This window comes from Mixophyes fleayi, chromosome 2 (assembly GCF_038048845.1).
Source record: "Mixophyes fleayi isolate aMixFle1 chromosome 2, aMixFle1.hap1, whole genome shotgun sequence".
Taxonomy (NCBI): Eukaryota; Metazoa; Chordata; class Amphibia; order Anura; family Limnodynastidae; genus Mixophyes; species Mixophyes fleayi.
The window spans coordinates 330952812-330979369 of record NC_134403.1 but is presented as its reverse complement, the minus strand read 5'-3'; the positions used below and the strand labels follow the sequence as shown (position 1 = coordinate 330979369).

The 26558-nt window shown below is 42.6% G+C and overlaps 1 protein-coding gene across 1 annotated transcript in view; it reads right to left on the bottom strand.

Moving 5' to 3' along the window:
- BLMH (bleomycin hydrolase) overlaps positions 1–16647 on the bottom strand; it is a 42701-nt gene extending 26054 nt beyond the window's left edge. Inside the window, exons 1-6 of the mRNA XM_075196879.1 lie at positions 16529–16647; positions 11947–12144; positions 10639–10748; positions 6680–6821; positions 3772–3860; positions 3339–3431 (exon numbers count right to left, since the gene is read on the bottom strand). Of these exons, the coding sequence (XP_075052980.1) occupies positions 3339–3431; positions 3772–3860; positions 6680–6821; positions 10639–10748; positions 11947–12144; positions 16529–16538 (642 nt within the window). The 5' untranslated portion in view covers positions 16539–16647. The remainder of the gene's footprint in view (positions 1–3338; positions 3432–3771; positions 3861–6679; positions 6822–10638; positions 10749–11946; positions 12145–16528) is intronic.
- Positions 16648–26558: the final 9911 nt, after the last annotated feature.

Sequence of the window (26558 nt, the reverse complement as noted above, 5' to 3'; positions counted from 1 at the left end):
TGAGGGCCCTAGTAACCAGGGGGATGTAAAATGGAGAAAGGAGTCACTTGTGTCAGTACATCTGTCTGTGATATGTATCCTGAACCGTATATTTTCTCTGTATACTGTATATTATATTTATAAGTGCTTTGTCTGTATGTAGAATATTAGTATTCGTATCACTGAGCCTGGCAGATGTAGGGCACAGCCGGGAGCATTCCAGGATTTAAGATGTGACCTTGTTTAAGGGTTAACATTAACACATTAATTGCCCAAGGTGAAACTGCAGGTCCTCTGACTGCAAGAAAACCGAGTATTATTCTAACTACATTCACTTTTAATCTCGTATTTGTCCCTGACTGGTCACCATTCATAGTAGATGAATGAAGTATTGGAATTATTAACTCTCATTCAATGCATTTTAATAGCAGTGAGAACACAATTGGTCAATGTTTTACTGTACCAGATGCTGTATGAAACATGGTATAGTATTTTATTTGTATTTTATCCAATGTTCTATTGAGGAAAAATTGAAGACAGATTGTAGAAATTTTTATTTGTATTTATTTAATAATGAACAATAAACGTTGTGGTTTTCAGTACACTAACACCCCTGTCCCCTGTAAGTTGGGCTTTTTGTTGTTTTTTTAAGATTGTTTTGGGCTTATTTTTCACTTAGCGGTTGCTTGTTTTTCATTTCAGAGTTGGCAACCCTGGCTATGAGTCATTGATTTGAGTGTCACTGTAAGTTATTTTTTCCCCTAAAATAACATTTTACAAAAATGAAATCTCTGCTAGAACTATTTTCTAAGAACCAGAGGCAAAACAATGATGATTACCAGTTTTACAAGATATCTGTACATTTTAACCGTCCTATTCTTGTCAAAAATGTAAACTATGACATGAACTTGCTCAGAACTAGATCAGTGACCTACAAGCTACACAAAGGACAAATGTTATTTTAGTCATTAAAGGCCTGATCCTAATAATATTTCATTTACCAGAGACATTTCTCACATAAAACATTCAGCCAGCTGCAATCAGTTGTTAAAATAGGCAGCAGCCAGCTAACAGGGGCTATAATGCGTGTCCTCGGACTTCTAACATACTACGAGCAACACGATTTGTAGGTGCAGCTCAAGCAATGTAATGAAAATGTTCAAACTAAAAAAAAAAAGAAAATATGACATGTTATAAATGTGCCCCCCCACATTCTCATGTTGGATGGTCGTACAGTGTTAGCAGGTCGAACTTCGAAGTGGCGTTTTACACATTCCACATAGCGCATTTTCAGCCGGAAAATTAAGACGGACAGATTTTACGGCTGCAGCTCCAAGGACTGGGAAGTGGGTATGTACCCTGAGATGCGTCTGGCAGACCGAAAGGCGCACTTGCACAAATAAAGAGGCGGTGCGGGTTATAAATGAGCCAAGCTGGGTCTGCTTCAACCCAGGTGGTTCAGCCAATCAGTGAACCAGTACTTAAAGGGTATTCTTATCTATGAGGACAGACGTTTTGTGGGCTGTGCCATGACAATGAAGTCTAGTCCACACATTGTGTGAGCTGGTGCATTTTTCTGACAACTGATTCAGCCCACAAAATGACTGCTTCTACTGTGTGACGACATTGGGTATTCTTTATAATGAGCTGTCAATGTGAGTTGTTTCTTATTTATTATACAGGAGAGGGATGATACTGTTTGTTTGTTTTTAAACAATTTGATTAGTATATAGAATGAGGGCAATTATTAAGATAGTGAACGTGGGCAATCCTAATTGTTATTAAAGAACAGGGGGCAACATTCAATAATCTACAGTGGGGGCAACATTTATAATGCACACTTGTGGCTTTGTTTCTGTACTCTCCTGGAAAACAAATGTGTGACGGTCGACAAGGTATCACCCACTCCACTACTATGGTCTGTATAACGTACAGGAATTTATCACACAAAGCCGTCAATGAGATCTTGGCACTATCATAATTCTAACAGTGCAAATATTTCCACAAAGCTCAATATTACAAGAGAATAAGAAATCACTAAAAAATACTGCATAAATTTGCAAAAAGCTGTCAAAAAGTGGAACTATGTATACAGGGCTGAGAATCTTTGCCACCAAGTTTCTTCTAAGTTTTGTCTTCTAAGTTTCCTCTACAATACTGCCCTCTGGTGGGCAAAACCTCCAGTGTTCATTCATATAACAAACAGCTGTTAAAGCCTGTATTATCGGCCTTTCTGTATATAACATATGATGCAGAGAAGGTTCAGTAATTCGTATCCAATCCCAGTGGAGGTTACAGTCTAAGTGTTCTAAAATAAAAAACACACTAAAATAACCTACCAGTATATTTGCGGACTGTGGGAGGAACCTGGAACACCCGGAGGAATCCCACATAAGCATGGGGAGAACATACAAACTCCACACAGATAGTGAAACACCACCCATGGCTCCATAGCTGTGCGGGAGCAATGCTTACCATTGTGCTGTCCACTATTTGATATTAATGTACATCTGAGGCTGATAAATGGACAATAAAATAACTGCAGTGTTATATGTGTGTGTTCCTTGCTATATCTCCTCGGCAGTAGGTTTCCATGTTAGGGAGGAAGGGGCTCTCTAACTAAACAAGCAGCCAAACTTTGTTTAAAGAAATGCAAAGTGTGGATTGCTTCATTCATACACAGGGGCGGGGCCAGTCATGTCACAGCAACTCACTCTCAGTTTTTTGACCTGTATCAGATGCCATCAGGACACTGTCTAAAAGTAGATAAATGGTAAGGACTTCAGGAGATATATATACACTAAACTGCGGGTTTGAAAAAGTGGAGATGTTGCCTATAGCAACCAATCAGATTCTAGCTGTCATTTATTTAGTACATTCTACAAAATGACAGCTAGAATCTGATTGGTTGCTATAGGCAACATCTCCACTTTTCAAACCCGCAGTTTAGTAAATATACCCCCAGCTGTGTGTAATGCAGCAGGGAGTTAGTATTTTACTTCTTAAGGTTTATACACTTTGTATAACACATCTTTATTAGCATTTGTAGAATTTTTGATACAACCAAGCCTGAGACATTCCTGGGAATGAAGTCTACAGAGCTGCAGTGCAATGTCAGGTAAACGCTGAACAATTTATTTTACTTTCATGGTTCATATAGGTCAGTTTTGGGGGGTTTAGCGACACTAAAATGTTGCCAAAGTAGTATCAACTCATTTATAATGAACCATATGCTGAGACTGACTCATACTTAATTTTAAAGAAACCCACTTACTTAACACTAACATCCAAAACGCATATATGATCATTTAAATAATGTAATGTATAAGACACCTATGTGGACTCAATATAGCACTTACCTCCTCTATCATAGTGTCCAAAGCCGTAGAGATTTCCTCCTTTGTACAGCTGCTAGATAGCATGTTCCTGAGCCGTAAGCAATATTCCCTCATCTTAAAAATAACAAAAACCATTAACCAACATCATATCCGTGGAAAACCAATATGAAACATGGTAACCATTCCAATGTACATACATATTTCTATATTGTATGCATGTAACCTAAATATGAAACATTTGTTCCAGTGAAGCACTGCCAAACTTCAAAAATCACTAACAATCAACACACTGCAGTATATTTTTAATATTAGCATATAACATAGAAAGGAAGTTTTGTCGTGTAATTTAGCACAGTGCTACTGCAGCACAAGGTTACTCCTAAAGCCCAAGATCTGCCGTCAAGATCCTCCTACAACAAGAGTCCTGTTGATCACCAGTTTTCAGTTCACTTACCTTGTGGTTCAAGATATCGTTCATTCTACGAGTGGCTTCCGACGTGTGAGATTCAGGGAAACATTTCTTTGGGATAACGCCATATTTTTCTACGGAAAAGCATGAAAGTACGAAGACAGAGACACTTGTGAGTGAGATACTCTCTTGGATAAATAAAGTGTATATATGAAAATGAAAAAAAAATGACAGAAACTACTTTTCTAGACAGTAAACCAGTACTGGTGCATAATATTGCTCAATGTATTCTTTTTTCTCTTTAAAAATTTCTAGATTCTGTAAAAATGGTACGTGGTTTATTTATGCATGTCTTTTTGATAGAGTGGGAAGATTAAATTGTTTTTTTATATTAGAAATAGTGACAGGAGGGACCCAGGTACAGATTAATAGAGGTGGTCACACTCTGCCTAAGTGTTTCACAACATGCCCCTCATTGTTTACGTGAAACAAGGACTCACATGACAGTGTGGTTTGAGCTCTTTCCTTTGAAGACTTGTGTGTAATCCCAAAACGATAAATTTTAACATTTGTTTTGATAGAGAGACGCATCCTCTATTAGGTTCAATTTAAATAAAGAGGAGTATAATCTTTCTTCTCTTGTACAAAAGAAAGTAACAAAACCTTCAAGCTAAAATACTCCCATATAATCATATAATATATGAATGAGCAATGAAGAGAACACTATCAGCCAATCACAAGCAGCTAGCTAATTATAGCAACTATCATCATCATGAGTGTGTATGTGCACCAGCCCTCAGACACCTGTATGGTGGTTGTCTGCAATTACGCAAACACGTCCTTACTGTACTTGGGATATATTTGTTCGCCCCTTTCCTCCACCCAAACCCTATGGTGGCTAGTGTTTAATTAGTTTAGATAACACTATGAGCACACTCTTCAGGGAAAAATCCAGACAAAGGCTAATAATAAATATAGCTTTTCATTTTTAACAGTACACATTGATTGAAGAACTTCCTGTCTGGGGATTTAAATCCTATGGTTACATCATCACCACACACAGAAAACCACAATGCCTTGCCTAACATGCTGGTAGAGTGCATGCTGTCCCTGCTGCATGATAATCTGCAGCTAAATTACTGCTTCCAGCTCGCCACACATGAAGATAAATGTGATCCTGGCACTGATGCATCCTGGGTATTCAAGAATTTCTGCAAGAGGTCCAGGCACACCACGATGTAAACCTTCTAAGAATTGCTCTGTCTATTTGAGGATGACCTTAGCTACCCAAAAAATTGTAAAGACATGTCTGAAGTAGAAAACATACTTTAAGAAGACTTTTCAACCTCTTATCGGTGGAATCTTTGAAGCAACCGCATCAGGAAGAGGGATTCTAGTTCTTTTAGAGAGGCGAAATACCAGAGGATAAAGTCTCCCACAAGTCCAGGTCTCTCTGGTCAAAAGGTTTAAGTATGCAGGAAACATGTCCGGTTTAGCCCAGGGGAAGAACACTGGCCATGGTGTGCTTTTCCTAGGTTTGTTGGAGGCTGGGACAGATTTTTGGACAAATATCATCACCTAAAAAGAGAGTTCGTCGAGTCATCCACCAGAGACTAGAGTGGCAAGGAGCAGCAGATGATTATAGGTCTCCCCTGATTTTGTTTTCCTCCTCACTGGAGGAAGGGTCCATGACAGATTCATTTGCGATGCTCCCCAATTGGTAGTAATGTAATGGAAATGTCAAAGTTATGGAGGGGGACAGGGAGAACACCAACACTTCAAGTGCACACTTAAGAGTGAGAGGCTTGCAGGACAACTATATAAGCACTCAACAGACTGAACCAACAATCTAGTCCAGTAGGCCTCATTGACAGCTACTACCCTCCCCAGCATACTCTCCCCAGTTGTGCTACTACCATCCCCGGCATCCCTGATGGGAATCGGAAGACCACAGAGGTGGGCCATTTATTGGGTTGTATTGAGCCCATTGAGCTAATAGTACCACTGCAGGAGTATCGTTCCAAGAGGGTGTGGATGCCAGCTGCAGGGTGTGCAGAGTGGTCTAGCTGTCTCGTGGGTAATTTCATCTGACACTTAGCACAGTTGGAGGGTTTGGGACCCTTTGCCTTAGACATGGCCTCTTGCCATGGAGAAGACAGCAACAGAAGGGAGTCCGAGTCGTTTGGCCTGAGCATTTTATGTGTGTGTGTTCAGTTCATAACTATTATATAAACTTTTAAAATAGGCTTGTTTAGTTTAATTTAAAACAGTGTCAAGACTTGGGCAAGTGTCTATCGATACTATACGACAATCTGCGGTGCACAACCAATTCTGCACATGTTGAAGGTCAAAACATCTTCATTCCAGCACAGGCCTCTTGTACCAATCATATGGATAAAAACGGCTGGGAATAACACTTTGTGTTAAAAGAATCTTTACATCCCATGCAGTCTGCTGCATAAAAACCTTTCTTAGAAAAGCTGCCCTATCCATGCAGTATAGCATTGCAAATCATAGCGTCCAAACTGAGCCATTTCACAGTGAGAACTGTCTGCTTTCATATTTCCTAATTATATTCCAATTGCTGACACCTGGCCTGAATTAAATAATTGGTTTTAAGAAAAAAAACATTAATGTGAAATATTTAATGCAGCACATGTGGTTGCAATTGGCAAAATAAAGTGAGAAAAAAGGGCAGCCGACTATTGACTTGAAGTAAACTCGCTCATGTTGTAAGAGTATGTTATATGTAAAACCAGCTGCTACTCAACCTCAGCCATTAGGGACCGCAGCTTGCTTTCATGAGATCTTGTTTCAACACAGCTGGGTAAATCTGGCAGTATCTGAATGACTAAACTAATCAGTTCCATGAGTGCTGTCATGAACAAAAATATACATCATTCATGGCCAAATTTATAGAAATAAAACCCAGCTGTCTTCTTTTAATCCTTACCGATCACATTAACCAGCATATCCCACTGGCCTCCATCATTGCTGGGATTTGAAAGCAGGAACTGCATAAGTCTCCCATCAATTGGCTCGTTCAGGTGTGCAGTTTCAACAAAAGCATTTAGGAAATAATTGCAGCGCTCTACCTGTGGGAGTTACAAATAAAGACATTAACAGAAACCTTGTATTGGGGCTCATGAAGGATTACACGTTTTCACATCATACATTTATGTCTTGACAATAAAAACATAGACTAAGTAACTATTTTACTTCAGCCTCCCTCCCGAATGACACAAAATGCAAACGGATCCGATACTGGCACACAAAAAAAACATAGCCGTGAAAACATTAAAAAATATATACTAGTTCTTGGGTGTATAACCCTTGGGGTCCTTGAAAAATGTTTAAACGACTCGCACTTTACATGGTTAATGAAGAAAGCATGTGTCTACTAACACTGCCAACCAGAAGAAACTACTGCATCCGGTCACCAGCATGAATATGCCGTATGCCGGTCTATAAGGGCTGTGGCCAGCTCCTACCGCGGAGGGAGCATATAAGCGGTAGCAGTTCACCATTAGGTCACAGGGCTGGAAGCGAGTACTTATTGGGCTGTATATGTGGCACAAGACTGTATATTGTGGGCATGGGGCTATTTGTGCTGTATACTTGGATGTATAAAATAGACATGGGGCTTTAAGATATAGTAAGCAATCAGGTCTATTGAGCACAGAATTTGTTTTTTCACTACACCATGTACACGAAGGGACCGATTCACTTTTGGGAGTCCATTTCATACTGAGAAATGTTCCAGTAAATTTATGCTCTCCCAGCTGGCAGAAATCTGATCATTTGTTAGTGTACCATTTTTCTGTTGTTTACTCCTTTTTATTTTACAAGCAACTATTGTATAGTATCTATAAATGTCGTTTTGCTAATATTTTTGCAGCATGAGCTTAAATCACACTTAATAAGTTCATGTCTCTGTGCTCTTATGAATTCACATGTCAGCATTGGTCTTGTATAAGAATGCTACATAGTTGAAGCAGAGGAGATCATTTGGTTTATTATAACTCTGGGTCAGGGGAGATCATTTGGTTTATGATATCTCTCATTAAAGTAAGTTGTGATAGTTTAGCTTAGATAAAGGCACTACCAAAGGCTTGACTGGTGGCACAGCTGGTAAGGCAAATAAGCCCATTTAAGTAGCGCATCTCTGCAGTTTTTTTTAGCACTGCCCATGCTCAGAAAGTGAACATACCTATAGAGATCTGCAACTTTTTGACGCTTACAACTCCTTACGCCAGAAGAGGAGTGACGGAAAAGAAGTGTTTGTTCTAACATAGGCAATGTACCGTAAGTGCAAGTTCGAGCAATTACTTACGAATTCAGACTGGGACATAGTCGCAGATACACCTGAAAGAGCGGTTTGATGATGAACACAAGAACTAGCAAACCGCTTGTAATTAGAGGATGATAAATGATTTGCAGAGAGATTTTAGCAGTCACTCGGTTATAGATTAGCACTTGACAAATATGTTGGAGCAAAAATAATTATTATAGATATTTTGTACAGTTGTCAGGAAGTTGTTCCTGCTATATTTGCTAGGTTATTGAAGTTTAACGAGGCTTCATTGCCTTTGTAACATATAAAATCTAAGGTTTTGTACATGTTTGCAGGTTACACAGTGAGGTATGTGTGTTGTCAAACAGACATATCTGCTACTCCTCCATACCTAGATGAAATCTAGGTACATAGGCATACACTTATGTGCGACTCTTTCAATAGCATGTTGTGCTTATGTTACACTCTGAATCAGGACCTAATTATTTACATGTTAGCAACACTGTAAACCATGTGCATAATTTATTAACTTTTTTTTACATACCCCTTACACTATATATAACTGTATTGAGGTAACTGGCGGCTTGTGATGTACATTATGATTATGGGGTAGATCTGATGTTTATCAGCCACCGAATAAAACATATGAGAGTGTGTGCAACATTTCTGCACCTCTGAACTGATTTGTACTACTAATATCAATGGTTTTACGTAATGTGTTTTTTTTATAGCTCAGAATAAAAAGATTGGATTTTTAAATCAGCCTTGGTTAATTTTCTATTTAGTTATATGTATAATGCTCACTATTTTCCATTATTTACATAGCACCAACATATTCTGCATCACAGTACAATCAAATAATTTATTTATGAACGTTTCCCTGGACCAGAACACCCTAAAGAAAACTGCGAGAGCAGAGAGGGCATAGAAACTCCATGTAGATAGTGACAACCAGGGCCCCAGCACTGAGAGGAACCAATGCTAACCACTGTGCCATATTCTGACAATGCTTTTTCTAAAGCACTATAGGAAATAGATTGCAATAACTCTTTGAATTTGTAATCAATTCAAAAGAATAGTAAACGTTCAACTACATACAACCAGCACTACAGTAGTAACTCCAACCTGCCTCCTGCTCTGATCCCGTAATTCCCACTTAAGCTATTATTGCAGTCACCTGGGTTGGGGTAATTCATTAATGAAACACCCATCTCTTCAATGAATGAACCCAGTATAGCAGCTTAAGCTGTAAGTTTCGTAGCAGAGCAATTTACACTGGGTGGTAGTGGTCAGGTTGTTACTGCCTGGGTCTCTATGCCGCTCTCCAAAATAACCGGAGCAACGGTGATAAGATAACTGAAATAAGGACTTGTGCTACAAATGGCTAGCAGGATCGACAGGTAATTTTTGATATATCACCTCATCAGAAAAATGTTAGTTTATGATGACCTGTTCACTTACATTTACTGAAGTTAAGTTAATGTGCTGAAGAAGCACATTAAGGGGCACATTTATTATCAACCGCATTTTAAACACGATTCATTTCAATCACAAAGATAAGGACTGAAGTATCGTGACTATTTATTAAACTTCTTCACTGGGAACAGCAGTCACGAAAAACTGCTGTTCCTGCAAAGACCTGTCTCCTATCTCCTCTCTGGTCACTATAGCAGAATGGCCACCTTTAGTGACCGGATGGGGGAGCAGGTAAGTTATAGTGAGGGATCTGAAGATCCCTCTATCGCAATGCTCTCCCCATAGGCTTCAATGGCTAACACCATCTTCAACTGGCATTATCCATTGGGCACTTGTTTCTAAAAATCTTTGATTTGCATTAGAAGAGACAGGGACAGAGACAGCGATGTCCTAGTCGTAAGTTAACAGGATACTTAAATATGCAATAAACCCCTGAAAACTGCTGTTTTCGGGGGCTTTTAATGCAAAATGTGATTGATAAATAGGCCTCTTTGTTTCTCAACTGTCAAGAAAGTGTTTTTTTTGCTTCACTTTTTTTTTTTTTTTTTATTACTACATCAATTTATATGAGTCTATTAACTGTACAGTTAGTTTCCTAGGTGGAAATAAACAAGAACAATTTCTTTGATATATTAAAAATACTATGGTTTGGATGCTCTGTGTTCCAATGTAGAAAGGTATGTCAATGTGAGTTCCGGCTCCTGCTTCCGATCAAAGGCAAAACTCAATCAATAATGCCCACGATTTTAAAAGTGAAAGGAACACTGCTCATTCAGTGTCACAGCAACTAAAGATCCTAGTACCCGACAGGACTGAGAAGGTTGTCAAATCCCACAACTGTGACCTGTTATTCACCATCAAGTATGCCGAGGGGGTGACTGATTCAGAAATGACCTGCTTTAAAAAATTATCTGGCTATAAAACTCGTACTTTGCTCCTACAAAACTATTAATGTCTCACTGGTAACTGCTCCTCTAAGTTAATCTGTGACAAGAAGCAAAGGGCTGGAGGAGTATTACAAGAGCCAATATTAACATTACTGATATTTTATGTTTTTGTCATTTCACGATACATTAAATCAGCTTGGAATATGCAAATCATAGTACATGTATATATTTCTTTCTCTCTCAATGATTACATACCTTGTCCCAGAAAAACAGATAAGGTTGGCTGAACTCAAATTCTTCAATGTTAAATTTCTTCATAAACGGTAATCTCATCACATTTAGGCAAGCAAATATCCAGCACCGCCCTGAAAGATAGAGTGCATAGTGCTACATTGCGTTGTGGTTGGATATGAGAGAAGGCATCATGTGAGTGAACGCTCAACTGACTCACCACAGCTGATAGATCATATCGGTGGTAATCGAGTTATCGGTGCTGTAAACACTGACACTCTTTAATCCTACAGAATTATTCCTATATTGAACAGAGCGACAAAGAAAAAATAACTACTTAACAGTAAACAGACACACGGTCAGTCCGAAGAGAGGACATTGCGACTGTTGCAAATTACGTCACTTACATGCGCGACTTGCAAATTTCTGATTTTAAAGCGCCAACGCACGGACCCAGGTAAGTATTCACTTTACTTTAGGGGTTTGGGTTAGGATTAGGAGTTAGGGTTAACGATTAGCGTTAGGGTTTAGGAATAAAATTCATATTAACCTGCTCCGTGGGTTGCCGGTTTAAAAAAACAAAAAACATGCATGTAACTGACGTAATTTGCAAAAGTCTTTTTTAGGGCTTACCTTATTCCCCAATGCACCCACACAACTGTCCCAATCTCCAATCTGATCCACACTGGTTCCTCTTGTTTCAGCTGTGCCCTCTTCCATATAGAATGTAAGCTCTCTAATGAGCAGGGCCATCACTACCTTTATTTTCATGTCTGCATTTATTTTGTCTTTCTTGTATGTGCCTGTTTTATATATGTCCTGTTTGGTGTTGCGGAGCCAACATAATGATAATAGTTTAAAGAATATAGGATGTGTAATAATCTTACCATGTCAGGGAGTGCAAGATATGTTTTGGGTACATAGGGATTATTTAGGGGGAAAGAAAATCACCTTTAATAATAGAAATGGTGCTCATTTTGGTCAAAGTTGATTTGTAAATGTATCTATCTAGTTTGTTCATATGTTTTCCCTCATACGGGATGATTTACAATGCAGCCAATTTGGGGGCTAGACCAATATTGCAGTCACTAAGGACCACTAACACAAACACTGTGCCTCAGTGATGTCTCTTGTTTGTAGTTAATTGATAGGATACATTTTCATGAATATTGATACAATGCAAAAAATTGCTGCCTTCATTTTGTGTAGGGTTCAGGTCAAGTTTAAGTATATAGAGTATTTATCGAAAATCACACTTGCGGGCTTTTGTTCAATGGGCTAAATAATCAAGAAGAAAAACACGTTAAACCTGCTTGAGTAGATGTGCCATACCTGAGTTTTTCTGGTTGGTAACCGGTTTGCCCTCAGCGGGAATGGTATGTTGGAAGACGTGTACACTGTCCTGAACTGTCTGCCTTTGAAGACACACCTCCAACGGGTCACTGCTGGTTGCGACATTCTGAGCCAGCAGAAACTGGGGCTTAGACTTCAGCTTTTTCCTGAAGGCAGATGTTTTTTCCAAGCTCAAACCTGAGAGAAAAAGGGAGACAAGTGTGTACAATAAACTCTATCATACATGTATGGGACCTTCAGGAAGGTCCAAAAACTAGATAGACGGGAGGGTTTAACACATGGTCAATGAGCATCTCCTCAAGCAGTCAGCCTGATGGGTGATGCTACACAATTTAATGAGAAGGAGAAATACAATACAATAGTAGTATTTCAGGCATGATGCTGCAAATTAAATAATAATAATATTAACGGAATAACCCTAAGCATTCCCAAACAGTATATATATATATATATATGCGCCACAACAAAAATCCACCTGCCTAATATTGTGTAGGTCTCCCTCATGCCGCCAAAACAGCTCTAACCTGTCGAGGCATGGACTCCACAGACCTCTGAAGGTGCCCTGTGGTATCTGACACCAATACGGATCTTTTAAGTCCTGTAAGTTGCAAGGTGGGGCCTCCATGGCTCAGACTTGTTTTTCCAGCACATCTTACAGATGCTCGATTGGATTGAGATCTGGAGAATTGGAGGCCAAGTCAACACCTTAACCTCTTTGTCATGTTGCTTAAAACATTCCTGAAGGATTTTTTCAGTGTGCCAAGGCACTGAAGAGGCCACAACCATCAGGGAATACAGTTGCCATGAAAGGGTGTACTTGGTCTGCAACTATGTTTCGGTCGATGGTACATGTCAAGGTAACATCCATATGCCAGGACGCAAGGTTTTCCTACAGAATATTACCCAGAACATCACACCACATCCACCAGATTGTTTTCTTCCCACAGTGCATCCTGGTGACATGTCTTCCCCAGGTAAACGAAGTACACGCACCCGGTCGTCCACATGATGTAAAAGAAAACATGTTTCATCAGACCAGGGAACCTTCTTCCATTGCTCATGGTCCAGTGCTGGTGCTCACGTGCCCATTGTAGGTGCTTCCAGCAGTGGACAGGGGTCAGTATGTGTGCTCTGACTGATCTGTGGCTATGCAGTCTCATGTGCAGCATGGTATGATGCCCTGTGTGTTCCGACACCTTTCTATCATAGCCTGCATTACATTTTTCAGCAATTTGTGCTACAGTAGCTCTTATGTGGGATTGGATCAGTTGGGCTCACTTTTGCTCCCCACGCACATAAATGAGCCCCTTGGCTGCCCTTGACCCTGTCACTAGTTCACCGGTTGTCCTTCCTTGGACCACATTTGGCAAGTACTAACCACTGCATACTGGGAACACTCCACAAGACCTCCCATTTTGGAGATGCTCTGACCCAGTCATCTAGCCATTACAATTTGGCTCTTGTCAAAGTCGCTCAGATCCTTACACTTACTCATTTTTCCTACTTCCAACAAATCAACTTCAGGAACTGAATGTTCACTTGTTGCCTAATATATATGCTCAATTTTATTCACTTGTCAGTGGTTTTAATGTTGTGTGTGTGTTCGTTATATTATAACTGTAATGACATTGCATTCATATACATATACTATAATATGGAGTTGGTCCCTCTTTGCAGCGATAACAGCTTCCACTCCTCTTGGAAGGCTTTCCACAAGATGTTGGAGTGTATTTGTTGGAATTTGTGCCTATTCATTCTGTAGAGCATTTATGAGGTCAGCACTGATGTTGGACGAGAAGGCCTGGCTCACAATCTCCGTTCCAGTTCATCCCAAAGATGTTTGATGGGGTTGAGGTCAGGGCTCTGTGCGGGCCAGTCAAATTCTTCCACACCCAACTCATCAAACCATGTCTTTGTAGTCCTGCTTTGTGCACTGGGGTACAGTCATGTTGGAATAGAAAAGGGCCTTTCCCAAACCACAGAAAATTGAAAGCATAGTATCGTTCAAAATGACTTGGTAAGCTGAAGCATTAAGACTGCCCTTTCCCTGGAGATAAAAACAGCCCCATAACATTATCTTCCCTCCACCAAACATCACAGTTGGCATAATGCAGTCAGGCAGGTAACGTTCTCCTGGAATTCGCCAAACCCAGACTAGCCCATGTGAATGCCAAACAGAGAAGCATGATTCATCACTCCACAGAACACGTTTACACTGCTTCAGAGTACAGTGTTGGTGTGCTGTACACCGCTCCATCCGACACTTAGCATTGGTCTTGGTGGTGTGAGGCTTGCATGCAGCTGCTCGGCCATGGAAACCCATTCCATTAAGCTTCCACAGCACAGTTTTTGTGCTTACATTAATGCCAGTGGAAATCCATAACTCTTCAGCTATGGAATCATCCCAGCTCAGAGACCCCGTTCACACTGCATCTTGGACCCGGGAATTTCCTGGGTCAACCCCGTTCATATTGAACCCGGGTGTGCCCTGGCATAGTCATTACAAGAGGAGCTTTGATTGGCTGAAAAGTGGTGAGCTCATTTAAAGGGGACTTTTTTTTTGCACACAAAGAAGGGGCCAAAGTGGGTTGTGACTGTTCACAGCATTACTTTAATCATGGCCAGATCTGTAAGTATTATTTTATCTTTTAGTATTTTTGCTTATAGTACACTGTTGCATCCTTTACAGTACCTGTGATCTGTTTTTTTTATTTCCTCCTCTCCTCTAATGATCAGCAGCTCATGCTCTTCGTCCTCTAGCCAGTGTGCCATGCTTTCTCCTATCTCTCTTTTCTACAGCGTTGAAATGACGTCATCCTCCAGCGTTCCTAATCCCCCCAATCACCTTCTTTATGTAAGACCCGGGTTGAAAAACCCAGGTTGCACCATTCACACTGCAGACGACCCGGGACTGACATGGGAATGACCCTGCAAAAGTCCCGGGTCATCAGATCCAGAATTTTGCACTGACCCCCTTTCACACTGAGCCACAACCTGGGTGGTCTGATCTCTTCCCGGCAAAACCCAGGGTTTTTTAGGCAGTGTGAATGGGGTATGAAACACCTCAATTCAATAATTAACAGGTATGGTCAAATACTTTTGTCCATATAGTGTATATATTAGTGCTTTTTCCATAAATATCAACTTGAAAAAATTTACACTGGTAATAAGTAATAACAACTCATTTACGACTATGCAAAAGTGGAATTCTGACCTGAACCATCAGAACGGTGGAGTATAAGAGTTGGCACTACATGGTAAATGTTGCAAAAACCCATATAAGCTCATTCATTCAGTTCTTGATGGATGATTAACTTATTTATGATATTATAAACTTTTAAGATTACTAAACTACATGGTTGCTTTTATCTGTATTTTATGGACCGCAAGGGCTAGCCTGCCAAGTACAAGCTGAGAACCTTGGATGACCTCAAATATACTATCTGATAAGCATTGCAAGTATATATGTGTCCCGTATGAATTGACATAATTATATGTCACCATTTTACATACCCCACTATTAAGCACCTACTTTCACTTATTTTTTCACAGAATTTTATCCATAACAAACAACAAGTGTATAAGACATGTCTGCCACCTATTTTTGATATAGATTAATGACCTTGTAAATTTATAGATTGATATTGCATTGACTCAACTAAACGCCAATATCACTTTGTCTTGAGATATATAAAAAAATATATGCATAGAATTCCCTACAGTAAATTATATGAAAATTAGAAGTCACCAATATTGTCTGTTGATTGGGTTCTTTTATTCAGGGTGGAGAAATTCAAGGCGACTTCTAATATCTGTAATTTATAGTAGTGGAGGCATTATTCCTTTCTAATACACAAACTTTTATAATGAACACTGAGATGATGCATTAGAGCTACCTATCTATACAGACATTGCTTACAGGAGTTTATACATATATTATCAACACATATTTATTATTGAGTTTAATTAGCATGTAATATAGAATAGCAACATATGTGTACTATATATATATATATATATATATATATATATATATATATATATATATATATATAAATTATGATGTGTATGATTAGCTATTCTCTGTAAAAGACTGTGTAAAAATTTCTCTAAATACAGGTTAATAATAATAATAATAATATTATAAATACACAGTTAAGCTATCCTATTATTGACAATATAATGCCTTATAGAGACTGTAATAAAGGTTATATTTTTCTCTCTCTAGCTGGAAAGGCTTATGCAGCCTGGTCCTCCCCAGCAGTTGTGGAAATATAATTCCTTTGCCTGATAGGACATGCTGAGACTTATAGTTCAACAACTAGTGGAGAACCTAAGTTCCCAATCCTCTGATCCGTACCAGTGTTTGTAGAAATATAAAGACACGCCCACAACCCGAGTCGCCGCCCACAACTATAGGCCCCTCCCCCCGTATCCCAGGCCCCGCCCATGACTCAGCAGTAGCCTTTGTAACCCTGAAAATGACAGTAACCCGACCGCACCCTATTTCCTATGACTCTTCCTAGAACAGGATGTGCAGCCGTCCCTTCCCTCTATTTACCTGTAGCCATGGTATCTTTCTCTGATTACAGCAACAGCCACAAAGCTCTTTCCAGGCTGAACCGGCAACTCTCTCCTTGTCTCCGCTTAGCTTCCTGGGCTGGTAGCGGAAGTGACGTATTGGTGTGTACAGAACGGAGCCGGCACAGGGGGGCGGGGCTTGGGAGGCAGCTGTGGACGGCGGACTATTTACCCACGTGATCGGAATGTCATGGCTGTGTATGAAGTGAAAGGGAAAGTGGAGGAAGTAACCGTGTAGTTACATGTGCGCTGTATTACCTCTGAATTACTATATGTTTAACATCAAATTAGTATTGATGTTAGAGGGGAATGGTCTCTGGAAAAATCGGAAGCCCTGACTATGATGGATACATATTTACCCTCAAAACGTCTTAACCAACAGTGAAATTACTTCATGCTATATATCTCTGAACGGAATCTTTCACATATGAGCACTAAAAATAAGTCTTGTGAAGTAACTGTACATATGTATTTGTTGCAAGTGTTCTTTAAGTATTACAACAGTGCTTAGGTGTGAACAAGACCAAATAATAAATGGTCAAAGCTGAAGTAGAGCCACATATCACATGAAGTAGGGCTCCTGTCATTTAGAATTGGAAAATTGGGACACCCATGTGACCTGAAGTTTGTTGAGTACATATAATCCGCCCCAAGCTTCCTTGGGTGCCAAAAGCAAACCAAGTATATGAACCTGCTTCCATCTGAACTACAGTCTTGCTGAATTGTGGAATGTCCAAGAGATTCTAAAAAATGGAGATAATTTCCTGAATTCAAAGGAGAAACTCACAATCTCCCAGAATGTGGCCCTACAGAAGTGGGTGGCAGATGTGGCGAGACGACAAACTGCCCCCCTGAGAAACTCCTGATGAACCTCCTTTCTCTGCCAAACAGGTAAGGTGATTGGCTGACAGGATCAAAGGAGTGGGCAAGTAAGACACCTGGTAAATGTAAAGAGGACAGAAGTGAACACAACCATGAGGGGGCAAAGGAGAGTATAGAAAGTACAATTGGAGGCCGCCATAAGTAGGGGAACGGAAAGTAAGGAGAGATAACGAGTACTGAAGAGGAATCTGTATAGAACAATCAGAAGGTTCAGAGAAATAGAGTAATAAATGGGACAATAGAGGGAATAATAGTGAGGGCTAAAGAGACAGCAAAATAAGTGTTCCTAGGAGCTTGGCAGGAAGAGTAACACAAATATGTAGGACAGTTTATGTCAAAGTTGTAGGTAGTGAAATACTAATCGAACTGTGGTAAAGAAATAGAAACCAAATAAGATAAATAGTGCATGTTGTTTATTGTGAGGAAACAATAAATGTACAAGAAGAAGTTGTCAATGTGTGCATCACCAAAAGAGTGCCCATATCACTAGTGGTGTCAGAAGGAGGGTTGCCAAAGCACAGCTGTCCACCCAGCCAACCAGATGTAATGATAGTAAGTGAAATGTAATGAATACTGCTATCACACACTAAAATGTACAAAACTATCAGTTGCAGTGGGGAGAGTGCTGTATTGCACAAAAAGCAAATATTTTGTCTTTGGAGAGACAGATAGGAGCTATATTACTGTGAACTGTTGAGCACCTGTTTTGTTTTTCAAAGAAAGCAAAAGTTTTAAAACTTGCTGGTTGGGGGGCGTGGCCTGACAGCCAAGATGGATGATCAAGCTTTCTAAATGCTCTGTCCCTGGACAACTTTCTCTTGCCCCCATCTGGATCTTAAATAATGCAACAATATCCTAATTACCACCATCGGATGACAATAACATCAGAGCCTTACCAGATTAGTTTATTTCTCGGTTTACTGCCCCCAGAGGCTTATAATTCCCTTCATTTGATCGCTCAACCTACTAAACCATTTTGCTATCCAGAGAGATCTTACAAAGACAAAGTAAGGTGGCAGGGAGTTTGATCGGGTCTAGTGGCAGCACCGCCATTTCTCCTGCGGCGTCTGTCCCCATTGGCTCAACATAAACATCCTTGAACCCAGGAGGGAAAGCCAGCACCTACTCTTAGACTCTTACCTGCTTTGGAGACCGAGCGGCGAAACGGTGCAGAGCGGTTTCCCGTGGTTTCTCACTGTGTACAATTGATCTGCTGTGTAGAAAAGACGGCTCCTGCGTTGGACTGTGATCGGACGTCGAGGCTCCCCCGGAGGCACTGTACTTCGTTTGTGATTCTCCTGTGTGGACGATCCTCTGGCTGCAGTCGGGTGCTGGAATCCCTGCTGCCCACTCCTGGTGTGAGGAGGCAACGCTTGATTCTCCGGTGGAATAGGGGATGTCCCTTGGGACCAAGATCTGGCAGCACATTGTCGCTTCAAGCTAGGATCCCAGGTGAGCTACTGGAAGCTAGCATTGAACACAAGTGCATTTCATACTGCTATTGAAGTGTTTTTCTTATACGCCTAGATATATCCCCATCCTACTAAAAATTGAATGCCATATAAATCCTGCCATTTATTTTGCAGCACCAGATGTTGAGGCGACCTTGAGGACATTGGGCTCCTGAAATACTCCACATGCCGAATTTATCACTAAAAAGGTGTCCCCAGTGGCATATATCGCTCAGTAAGACAACGCGTATAAGCGTCTACCCACTGCCAGCACACAAAGGGTAAACGGCCCTAGTGGTGCTATTGTTTTAGTTGTCCGCAGGTGACACCAGACATTAAGGGGTTGACCTCACTAAAATATAGCTCTTTACTGGCCCTTCTTCTTGGTGTGAGGGATTGCTGTCCCCTGGTGGCCAACCTGAAAACTACAATAGAAACTGCTAACACCAGGCAGATTGCCTGTACCTATCTATATAGCACACTTGTCACCTTTGAACACTCTGAGATCCATTTCCTATGTGCCCAACATATTGTGACTGCAGTTTGGCAATGAAAAATAGGCACCCACTCGGTATCTAAACCTACCACAAGTTTGAAGGCCGCAATTAAATCTGTAATCTCCAAAAACCACCGCTACAATACAACCAGCGAATATTGCAGGATTCTGTGACCTGGTGTCATCATCACGGGACGACCGTCCTCTCACAAATCATTCACGCCGGATACTTCTTCCAGTTAACGTACTAGCTACCATGTGTAGGGGCATCAACTCATCATCTCTAAAACATTAACCTACAATAAGAATACAGCTGGCCTGTGATGACGTCTAGTACAAAACGGACCTCCACAGTGGACACCTCTAACTTCTTTGACAGAAACAAAAAACATACCAAGCCGCAAGCGACACCCATGGCTCAGCGACAGCTAGACCGTTCACCACGTTTGGATACACCAGGAGAAGACGAAATCCCCTCTGCCACGAGACATTTAATCAATTCCCTGGTTCAAGATATTAAGACGATGTTCCATATGAGTTGCGCCAAGCAATTTCGGACTTCCGCGAAGATATTAGCGAACTGGATGACCGCACTGATGCCCTGGAGGCCAGAATGGATGAAATTTGTAGATCTGTAGTGGACAACACACAGGAACTTTCCTCATTGCGCACCAATGTCGCATCCCTGACGGAGAAATGTGAGGATATAGAAAATAGAGCCCGCAGGAATAACATTCGGCTCAAAAACATCCCTGAGACAGTGAACACATTAGCCCTCCCTGGCTTTCTGTTTGGCTTATTCAAAACCATCTTAGTAGCTACGGATGTAGACCTCCGCTTTGATAGAGCACACAGGTCACTGCGACCTAGGACCGCTCCAGGCCAGCAACCTAGAGATGTCATTCTTCGCATGCATTATTATCATATAAAAGAGAAAATCATGCAGGCTACAAGGAATCACGATTCTTAGTAATAATATCCAATTGTTTGCAGATCTGTCTTTTCTCACTATCCAGAAACGTTGGGAACTGAAGGACACCATAAAGATTCTTCGTCAACATGGTTATCGTTACTGCTGGTGTTTCCCCTTTCAGCTCTAAGTCTTTACAGAATCTAGATCTCTCTTTTTATTATTATTATTATTAATTTTTATTTATAGGGCGCCAAAAAGTATCCGTTGCGCCGTACAAGGACAAACAATGGCACAGTACAAGTAGCAGTAAGCACTATAACTCTGGGGGCTCAGGCACAGCATGAAAGAGAGGGAAGGAGGGGAAAAGTGAGTACAGGCAGGTAACTATGGCCCAAGAGGGTGGGCACGGATGACAGGTTGAGAGTCACTGAGGGGAGCGGAGAGAAGCGAGAGGAGACAGAGGGCAGAGGGACTGAGAGGAGGTGAGCTGAGTAGCTGGAGAGCGCAGTTAAAAGTGATGGAAACAGAAGGTAGGAGAGCCCTGCTCAAAGGAGCGAACAATCTAAAGGGAGAGGAAGACAGACAGACACATGGATGAGACGGAGAGACGGGAGGAAGGGGGAGAAGGGATGAGAAAGAGAGGTAGCCGACCGGTGGGAGTTTAGGCATGAGACTGGAAGGCTTTAAGGAAAAGGTGGGTTTTTAATGTTCCTTTGAAAGAGGACAGATTAGGGGAAGTTCTGATGGAGCGGGGGAGCTTGTTCCAATGGAGGGGAGCGGCGCGGGAGAAGTCTTGGATACGTGCGTGAGAGGAGGTAATCAGAGGGGAAGAGAGGCGACGATCGTTGGACGATCGCAGTGAGCGGGAGGAAGTGTGAATAGAGATAAGGTTAGAGATGTAGGGAGCAGTGGAGTTGGCGAGGACCTTGTAAGTCAGAGTGAGGAGCTTGAAAAGGATTCTGTAGGGGAAGGGGAGCAGGTGAAGGGCTTGGTAGAGTGGGGATACAGAGGTGGAACGGCGAGAGAGGAAAATAAGCCTAGCAGCGGCGTTAAGTACAGATCTAAGGGGAGCGAGATTAGAGAGGGGGAGGCCGATAAGGAGAAGGTTGCAGTAGTCCAAGCGGGAGATAATCAGAGAGTGGACGAGAGATTTGGTGGCATCCTGGGAGAGAAAGGGCCGAATGCGGGCAATGTTGCGAAGATGGAAACGGCAGGATTTGGCGAGAGAGTGAATGTGAGGGGCAAAGGAGAGAGAGGAGTCGAGGATGACACCTATGCAGCGGAGTTGGGGAACAGGGGAGATAGATGAGTTGTCAACAGTGATGGAGAGGTCAGAGGGGAAGGAGGTACGAGAGGGAGGAAAGACAATGAGTTCAGTTTTAGCAAGATTGAGTTTAAGAAATCTAGAGGACATCCAGGAGGAGATGGCAGAGAGGCATGCGGATACCCTGGAAAGAAGGGAGGGAGAGAGATTAGGAGAGGAAAGGTAGAGTTGAGTGTCATCAGCATAAAAGTGGTACTTGAGGCCAAAGGAGCTGATGAGTGCACCCAGAGAAGAGGTGTATAGTGAGAATAGTAAGGGTCCAAGGACAGAGCCCTGAGGGACCCCGACTGGAAGGGAGGAAGAAGGGGAGAGAGAATCAGAGGTGGAAACAGAGAAGGAACGGTCGGCAAGGTAAGAGGTAAACCAAGAGAGGACGGTGCCGGAGAGGCCAATGGACTGAAGGGTGTGAAGCAGGAGGGGGTGGTCAACGGTGTCAAAGGCGCTGAGAGGTCGAGGAGAATCAGGAGGGAGTGGTGGCCCATGGCTTTAGCCTAGAGGAGATCGTTTGTAACTTGAGCCAGGGCAGTTTCAGTGGAATGGAGGGGGCGGAAGCCTGATTGGAGAGGGTCAAGGAGGGAGTGTTCAGAGAGGTAGGTGGAGAGACGGTTGCAGACAAGTCTCTCGAGTATTTTGGAGGCAAATGGGAGAAGAAATGGGGCGGTAATTAGAGAGTGAGGTGGGGTCAAGATTGGGTTTCTTGAGAATGGGTGAGGCGAGAGCATGTTTAAAGGCGGAGGGGAAGATGCCGGTGGAGAGGGACAGATTAAAGAGGTGAGCGAGGTGGGAGCAGGTGGAGGTGGAAAGGGAGCGAAGAAGGTGAGAAGGGATGGGGTCCTGGGGGCAGGTAGAAGGGGGGGGAAGAAGAAATGAGAGAGTGGACTTCCTTGCAGGAGTAGAGGAGAGAGAGAATGAGAGGAGATGGTGGTCCGAGAGTGGAAAGGGGGAGATAGAGAAGTCGGACAGACTGCAACGGTGGGAGAAGACAAGGTCAAGGGAGTGACCAACGCAGTGGGTAGAAGAGGAGGTCCATTGGGAGAGAAGAAAGGGCAAGGAGTTTGATGGAAGCAGGGTCGGTGGGGTTGTCAATAGGGATATTGAAGTCGCCAAGGATAATGGAGGGGATGTCAGAGGAGAGGTGGTGTGGGAGCCAGGCAGCAAAGTTGTCAAGGAAAAGGGAGGAGGGCCCAGGGGGGCGGTAAATGACAGAGACGCGGAGATGGATGGGGTAGAAGAGACGGATAGAGTGGACTTCAAAAGAGGAGAAGGAGAGGGAGGGTTCAGGAGGAATGAGTCTGAAAGTACAGGTGGAGGATAGGAGAATGCCCACTCCTCCGCCTGGGCGGTCTCCAGGTCTGGCGGAGTGGGTGTAGGAGAGAGCTGCAGGGGAGGCAGTGTCGGAATCGGTGAGCCAGGTTTCGGTAATGGCAAGAAGGTTAAGAGAGTTAGATAAGAAGAGGTCATGGATAGAGGGGAGTTTGTTGCGGACGGATCTAGCATTCCAGAGGGCACAGGAGAAAGGGAGGGAGGGGAGATGGGAATAAGGTTGGCAAGGTTAGCGGTGCGCGGGGGAGTGCGGGGACAGGAGCGTGAAGTTGGGCGAGGTGAGAGTATGGGTATGGCAAGTGAACAGGGAGGCATGGTGAGGTGGAGGGGTGGGGGAGGAGTGGAAGAAGTAGGGGGGACCGAAGAATCGTCTGAAGCAGAGGGGCGGGAGAGGAGGACAGGGGGAGTCAGAAGGTAGACAAGAGGAATTGAGATAAGTAAGTTAAATAAAGTAATAGCCAACAATGACAATGGACAGGGGGAGTCAGAAGGTAGACAAGAGGAAATGAGATAAGTGAGTTAAATAAAGAAATAGCCGACAATGACGGTGGGGAGAGGTGTGGCAAAGAGGCTAGGCAAGGCAAGCCGTGTTAAATGAGACAGAGAGGCGTGAACGGGGAACAAAGAGACAAGAAAGGCCAATAGACGGAGAGCAGAGGAGTACCAAGGGAGAAATAAAATGCTGTTGGAATAGATAAGAAATGCAAATAGAAATAATTAAATTATAATTAAATACAGTAAATAAGAGAAGCAAATAGAAATAATTAAATACAGTAAATAAGTAAATAAGAAATGCAAATAGAGATAGAGTAAATGCAATAAAAACAGCGAAAAATAAAAATAAGTACAGTAAATGCAATAAAAATAGAGAGCGAAAAATAAAAATAAAGAATGGAGAAAATAAATCTAAGAATATAATAAATAAAGAAATAAAGAAATACAAGTGGAATAAAAATAAAAATAAGGCCTACAAAGGAAGCCGAGAACAATAAATACAGTACAATATGGACTAGGGTGAAAACAGGAGAATGAGAATGAGAACAAACCCGGGAGATGAGACAAAGTCACTGGGAGAAAGTCTGTGAAGTCTGAGATGAGACAAAGTCGCTGGAAGAAAGTCTGTGACGTCTGTGATTGCCAGGAGACTTAGAAGCAGGAGCTTCAGGCAGCGGGTGTCCAGAGGAGTGCAGGGCCGATTACCACAGGTCGCTGTAGTCCTCAGGAGGGCCAGAGATCAGGAACGGCAGCAGGCAGCGTGGAAGGCAGGCCAAGGCTGTGGGTGTCCAGGGGAACTTGTCAGGAAGGCCAGGCGGCGGTGACCAGGAGACACAGGCAGCTCAGGCGGCAGGAGACAGCGGACGGATAAGGGTGAGCAGGAAGCGGTACCAGAGACGGCCGCGGAGGTCAGAGAGGAGCCACGTGTAGAGGATGGATGGGGAAGACGGCAGGAGACAGCAGGCGAGTCCAGGCAGTGGGAGACAAGAGGCGACCCAGGCGGGTCCGAGTCGGCAGATGCAAAGACTCCCACGGAGGGTGCTCTAATACTTGAAAAATTAGGCTTACCACCTAGCTCCACACCTTCTCCGGTTACATCAGCGGCTCCGCTGGCCTCCCGGTGTCTTCCACAAGCCGAATGGGACACAGCTTGAATCTACCAAAAGCTGAAAAATTGAATTGTTGATCTCCTCCTTCCAACATGGTAAAGCGATCCTTTGGAGGTCAATGGACATAACCCTGACCCTCATTGACTTATTCCTCGATGGCGTCTGATGCTTTCTCTTCTCCACCTTGTTGTCTTTTCTTTCCTTCTCTCTCCTCTTTACAGGTCCGAATGCCGCACAACCGCGTTCTTCATATCAATTGATTGGACCTGATCTGTGAAAGGAACATCGAGAAGATGCTGCAACCTACCCACCATCCTCACTTTCGCCATCACTGAGGGACAGTGCTAACTTCGAGATCAGAGTTCAACCCTCTACCTATGTTATGTGTTTGTGGTCAACTCTGCAATGGTGATGTTTAATTTTTTTATGATTATTCTGTTTTGATAACTTGCCAAACTCACATTGCACTTTCACAATTGTTTACTATTGTTATATATTTGTTCAGAAAATAGTTTATCCATACAGGTTAATGTTAACTGACTTAAATTGTTATTGTTGACGCCCACGCTCATCTACACCCACTACCCGAACTCCACTTTCGTTAGAGTTTACCCTCACTCCCCCCCCTCCACACCTTTTTGTTGCTCCCGAACTCCACTTTCGTTAGAGTTTACCCTCACTCCCCCCCCCCTCCACACCTTTTTGTTGCTACACCCTGTAACAACATTTTCCAATCCACCCGAAGTCGAGCAACCATAGGCCGGATACATCATGGCCGGCCTTTCCCTTTCCTCTCTGGTTGCAGACAGTTCAAATTTTCCTCTATTCCTCATTTCCTACCCATCTCTTTTCCCAATCTTCTTCACGCTACCTTCTATCACCTGTTTAGTCATGGTCCTATCATGATCCTTGAGGATCACAGATTCGGAGGGGCCTCTTGGCGACACGTCCTAGACTTCCCCTTGTAACATGTCTCTCCAATTACTGACTGTTAATGTCAAGTGGCTAAACACACCCCAAAAGCGTTCTACATTTATGTCCGCCTTAAAAAAATCGGATGCAGATATAGTTTTTCTCCAACAAACCCATATTTCCAAGCCACATGTAACATTTCAAGGAAAACTTTTCTCACAGACATTCTTTGCTTCAGCTGCATCCAAACATCGGGGACTGGCCATTCTGGTGCGACCATCTGCTCCGCTGGTGGTGCACCGCTCGATTGCAGACCCAGACGGCCGTTTCCTAGTCTTAGTAGGCACGCTGGGACAACTCCCAATCACCCCCCTCCCCCCCCAACAGTGCCCAAATTCCCTTTCTTCAGAAGCTATTTAGTCTAGTAAACAAACATGCCGAAGGCCACTTGCTCATGGGGGTCGACTTTAATATGATTATAGACCCCACGCTGGATAGGTCACCAACGACAATAACCTCTCAACCTCAAACACACACTACCCGGCAGGCTAATAGATTTGATTTATTACTCAAAGAGCATTCTCTCTTAGATGCCTGGCTTTCTATTCCCATCCCCATAACATATACACTCGAATAGATTATTTCCTGATGGACATTAAATTAGCTACCAAACTCCATGGAGCTGGGGTCAACCCGTTTGCCTGGACAGACCACATGGGAGTATCTCTCCAACTAGATATTGTAAATCTCCCCAAACGAAGCCCAACTTGGCGATTAGATGACACCCTTTTGCTCAACCCCACGACATGCCTAGAAATAGCGGAGACGCTTACTGAATTCTTTGCCCTAAATGAGACCCCCGACATATCATTGTCCACGGTCTGGGAGGCGCACAAGGCCACAATCCGTGGGCGTCTCATTAGTATAGTAGCCTCCTGACGCAGAGAGGAGCGGGAACAGATATCCACGCTAGAAGCTTGACTTCTCTCCCTCCTCACCCAACATCAGGGTTCATTAGACCAGTCACACCTGAGGGTTCATTTTTTTTATTTTAAATATTTTTGACAAGCCAAATAATTATATTTAATACTGTTGAGTGAAAAGC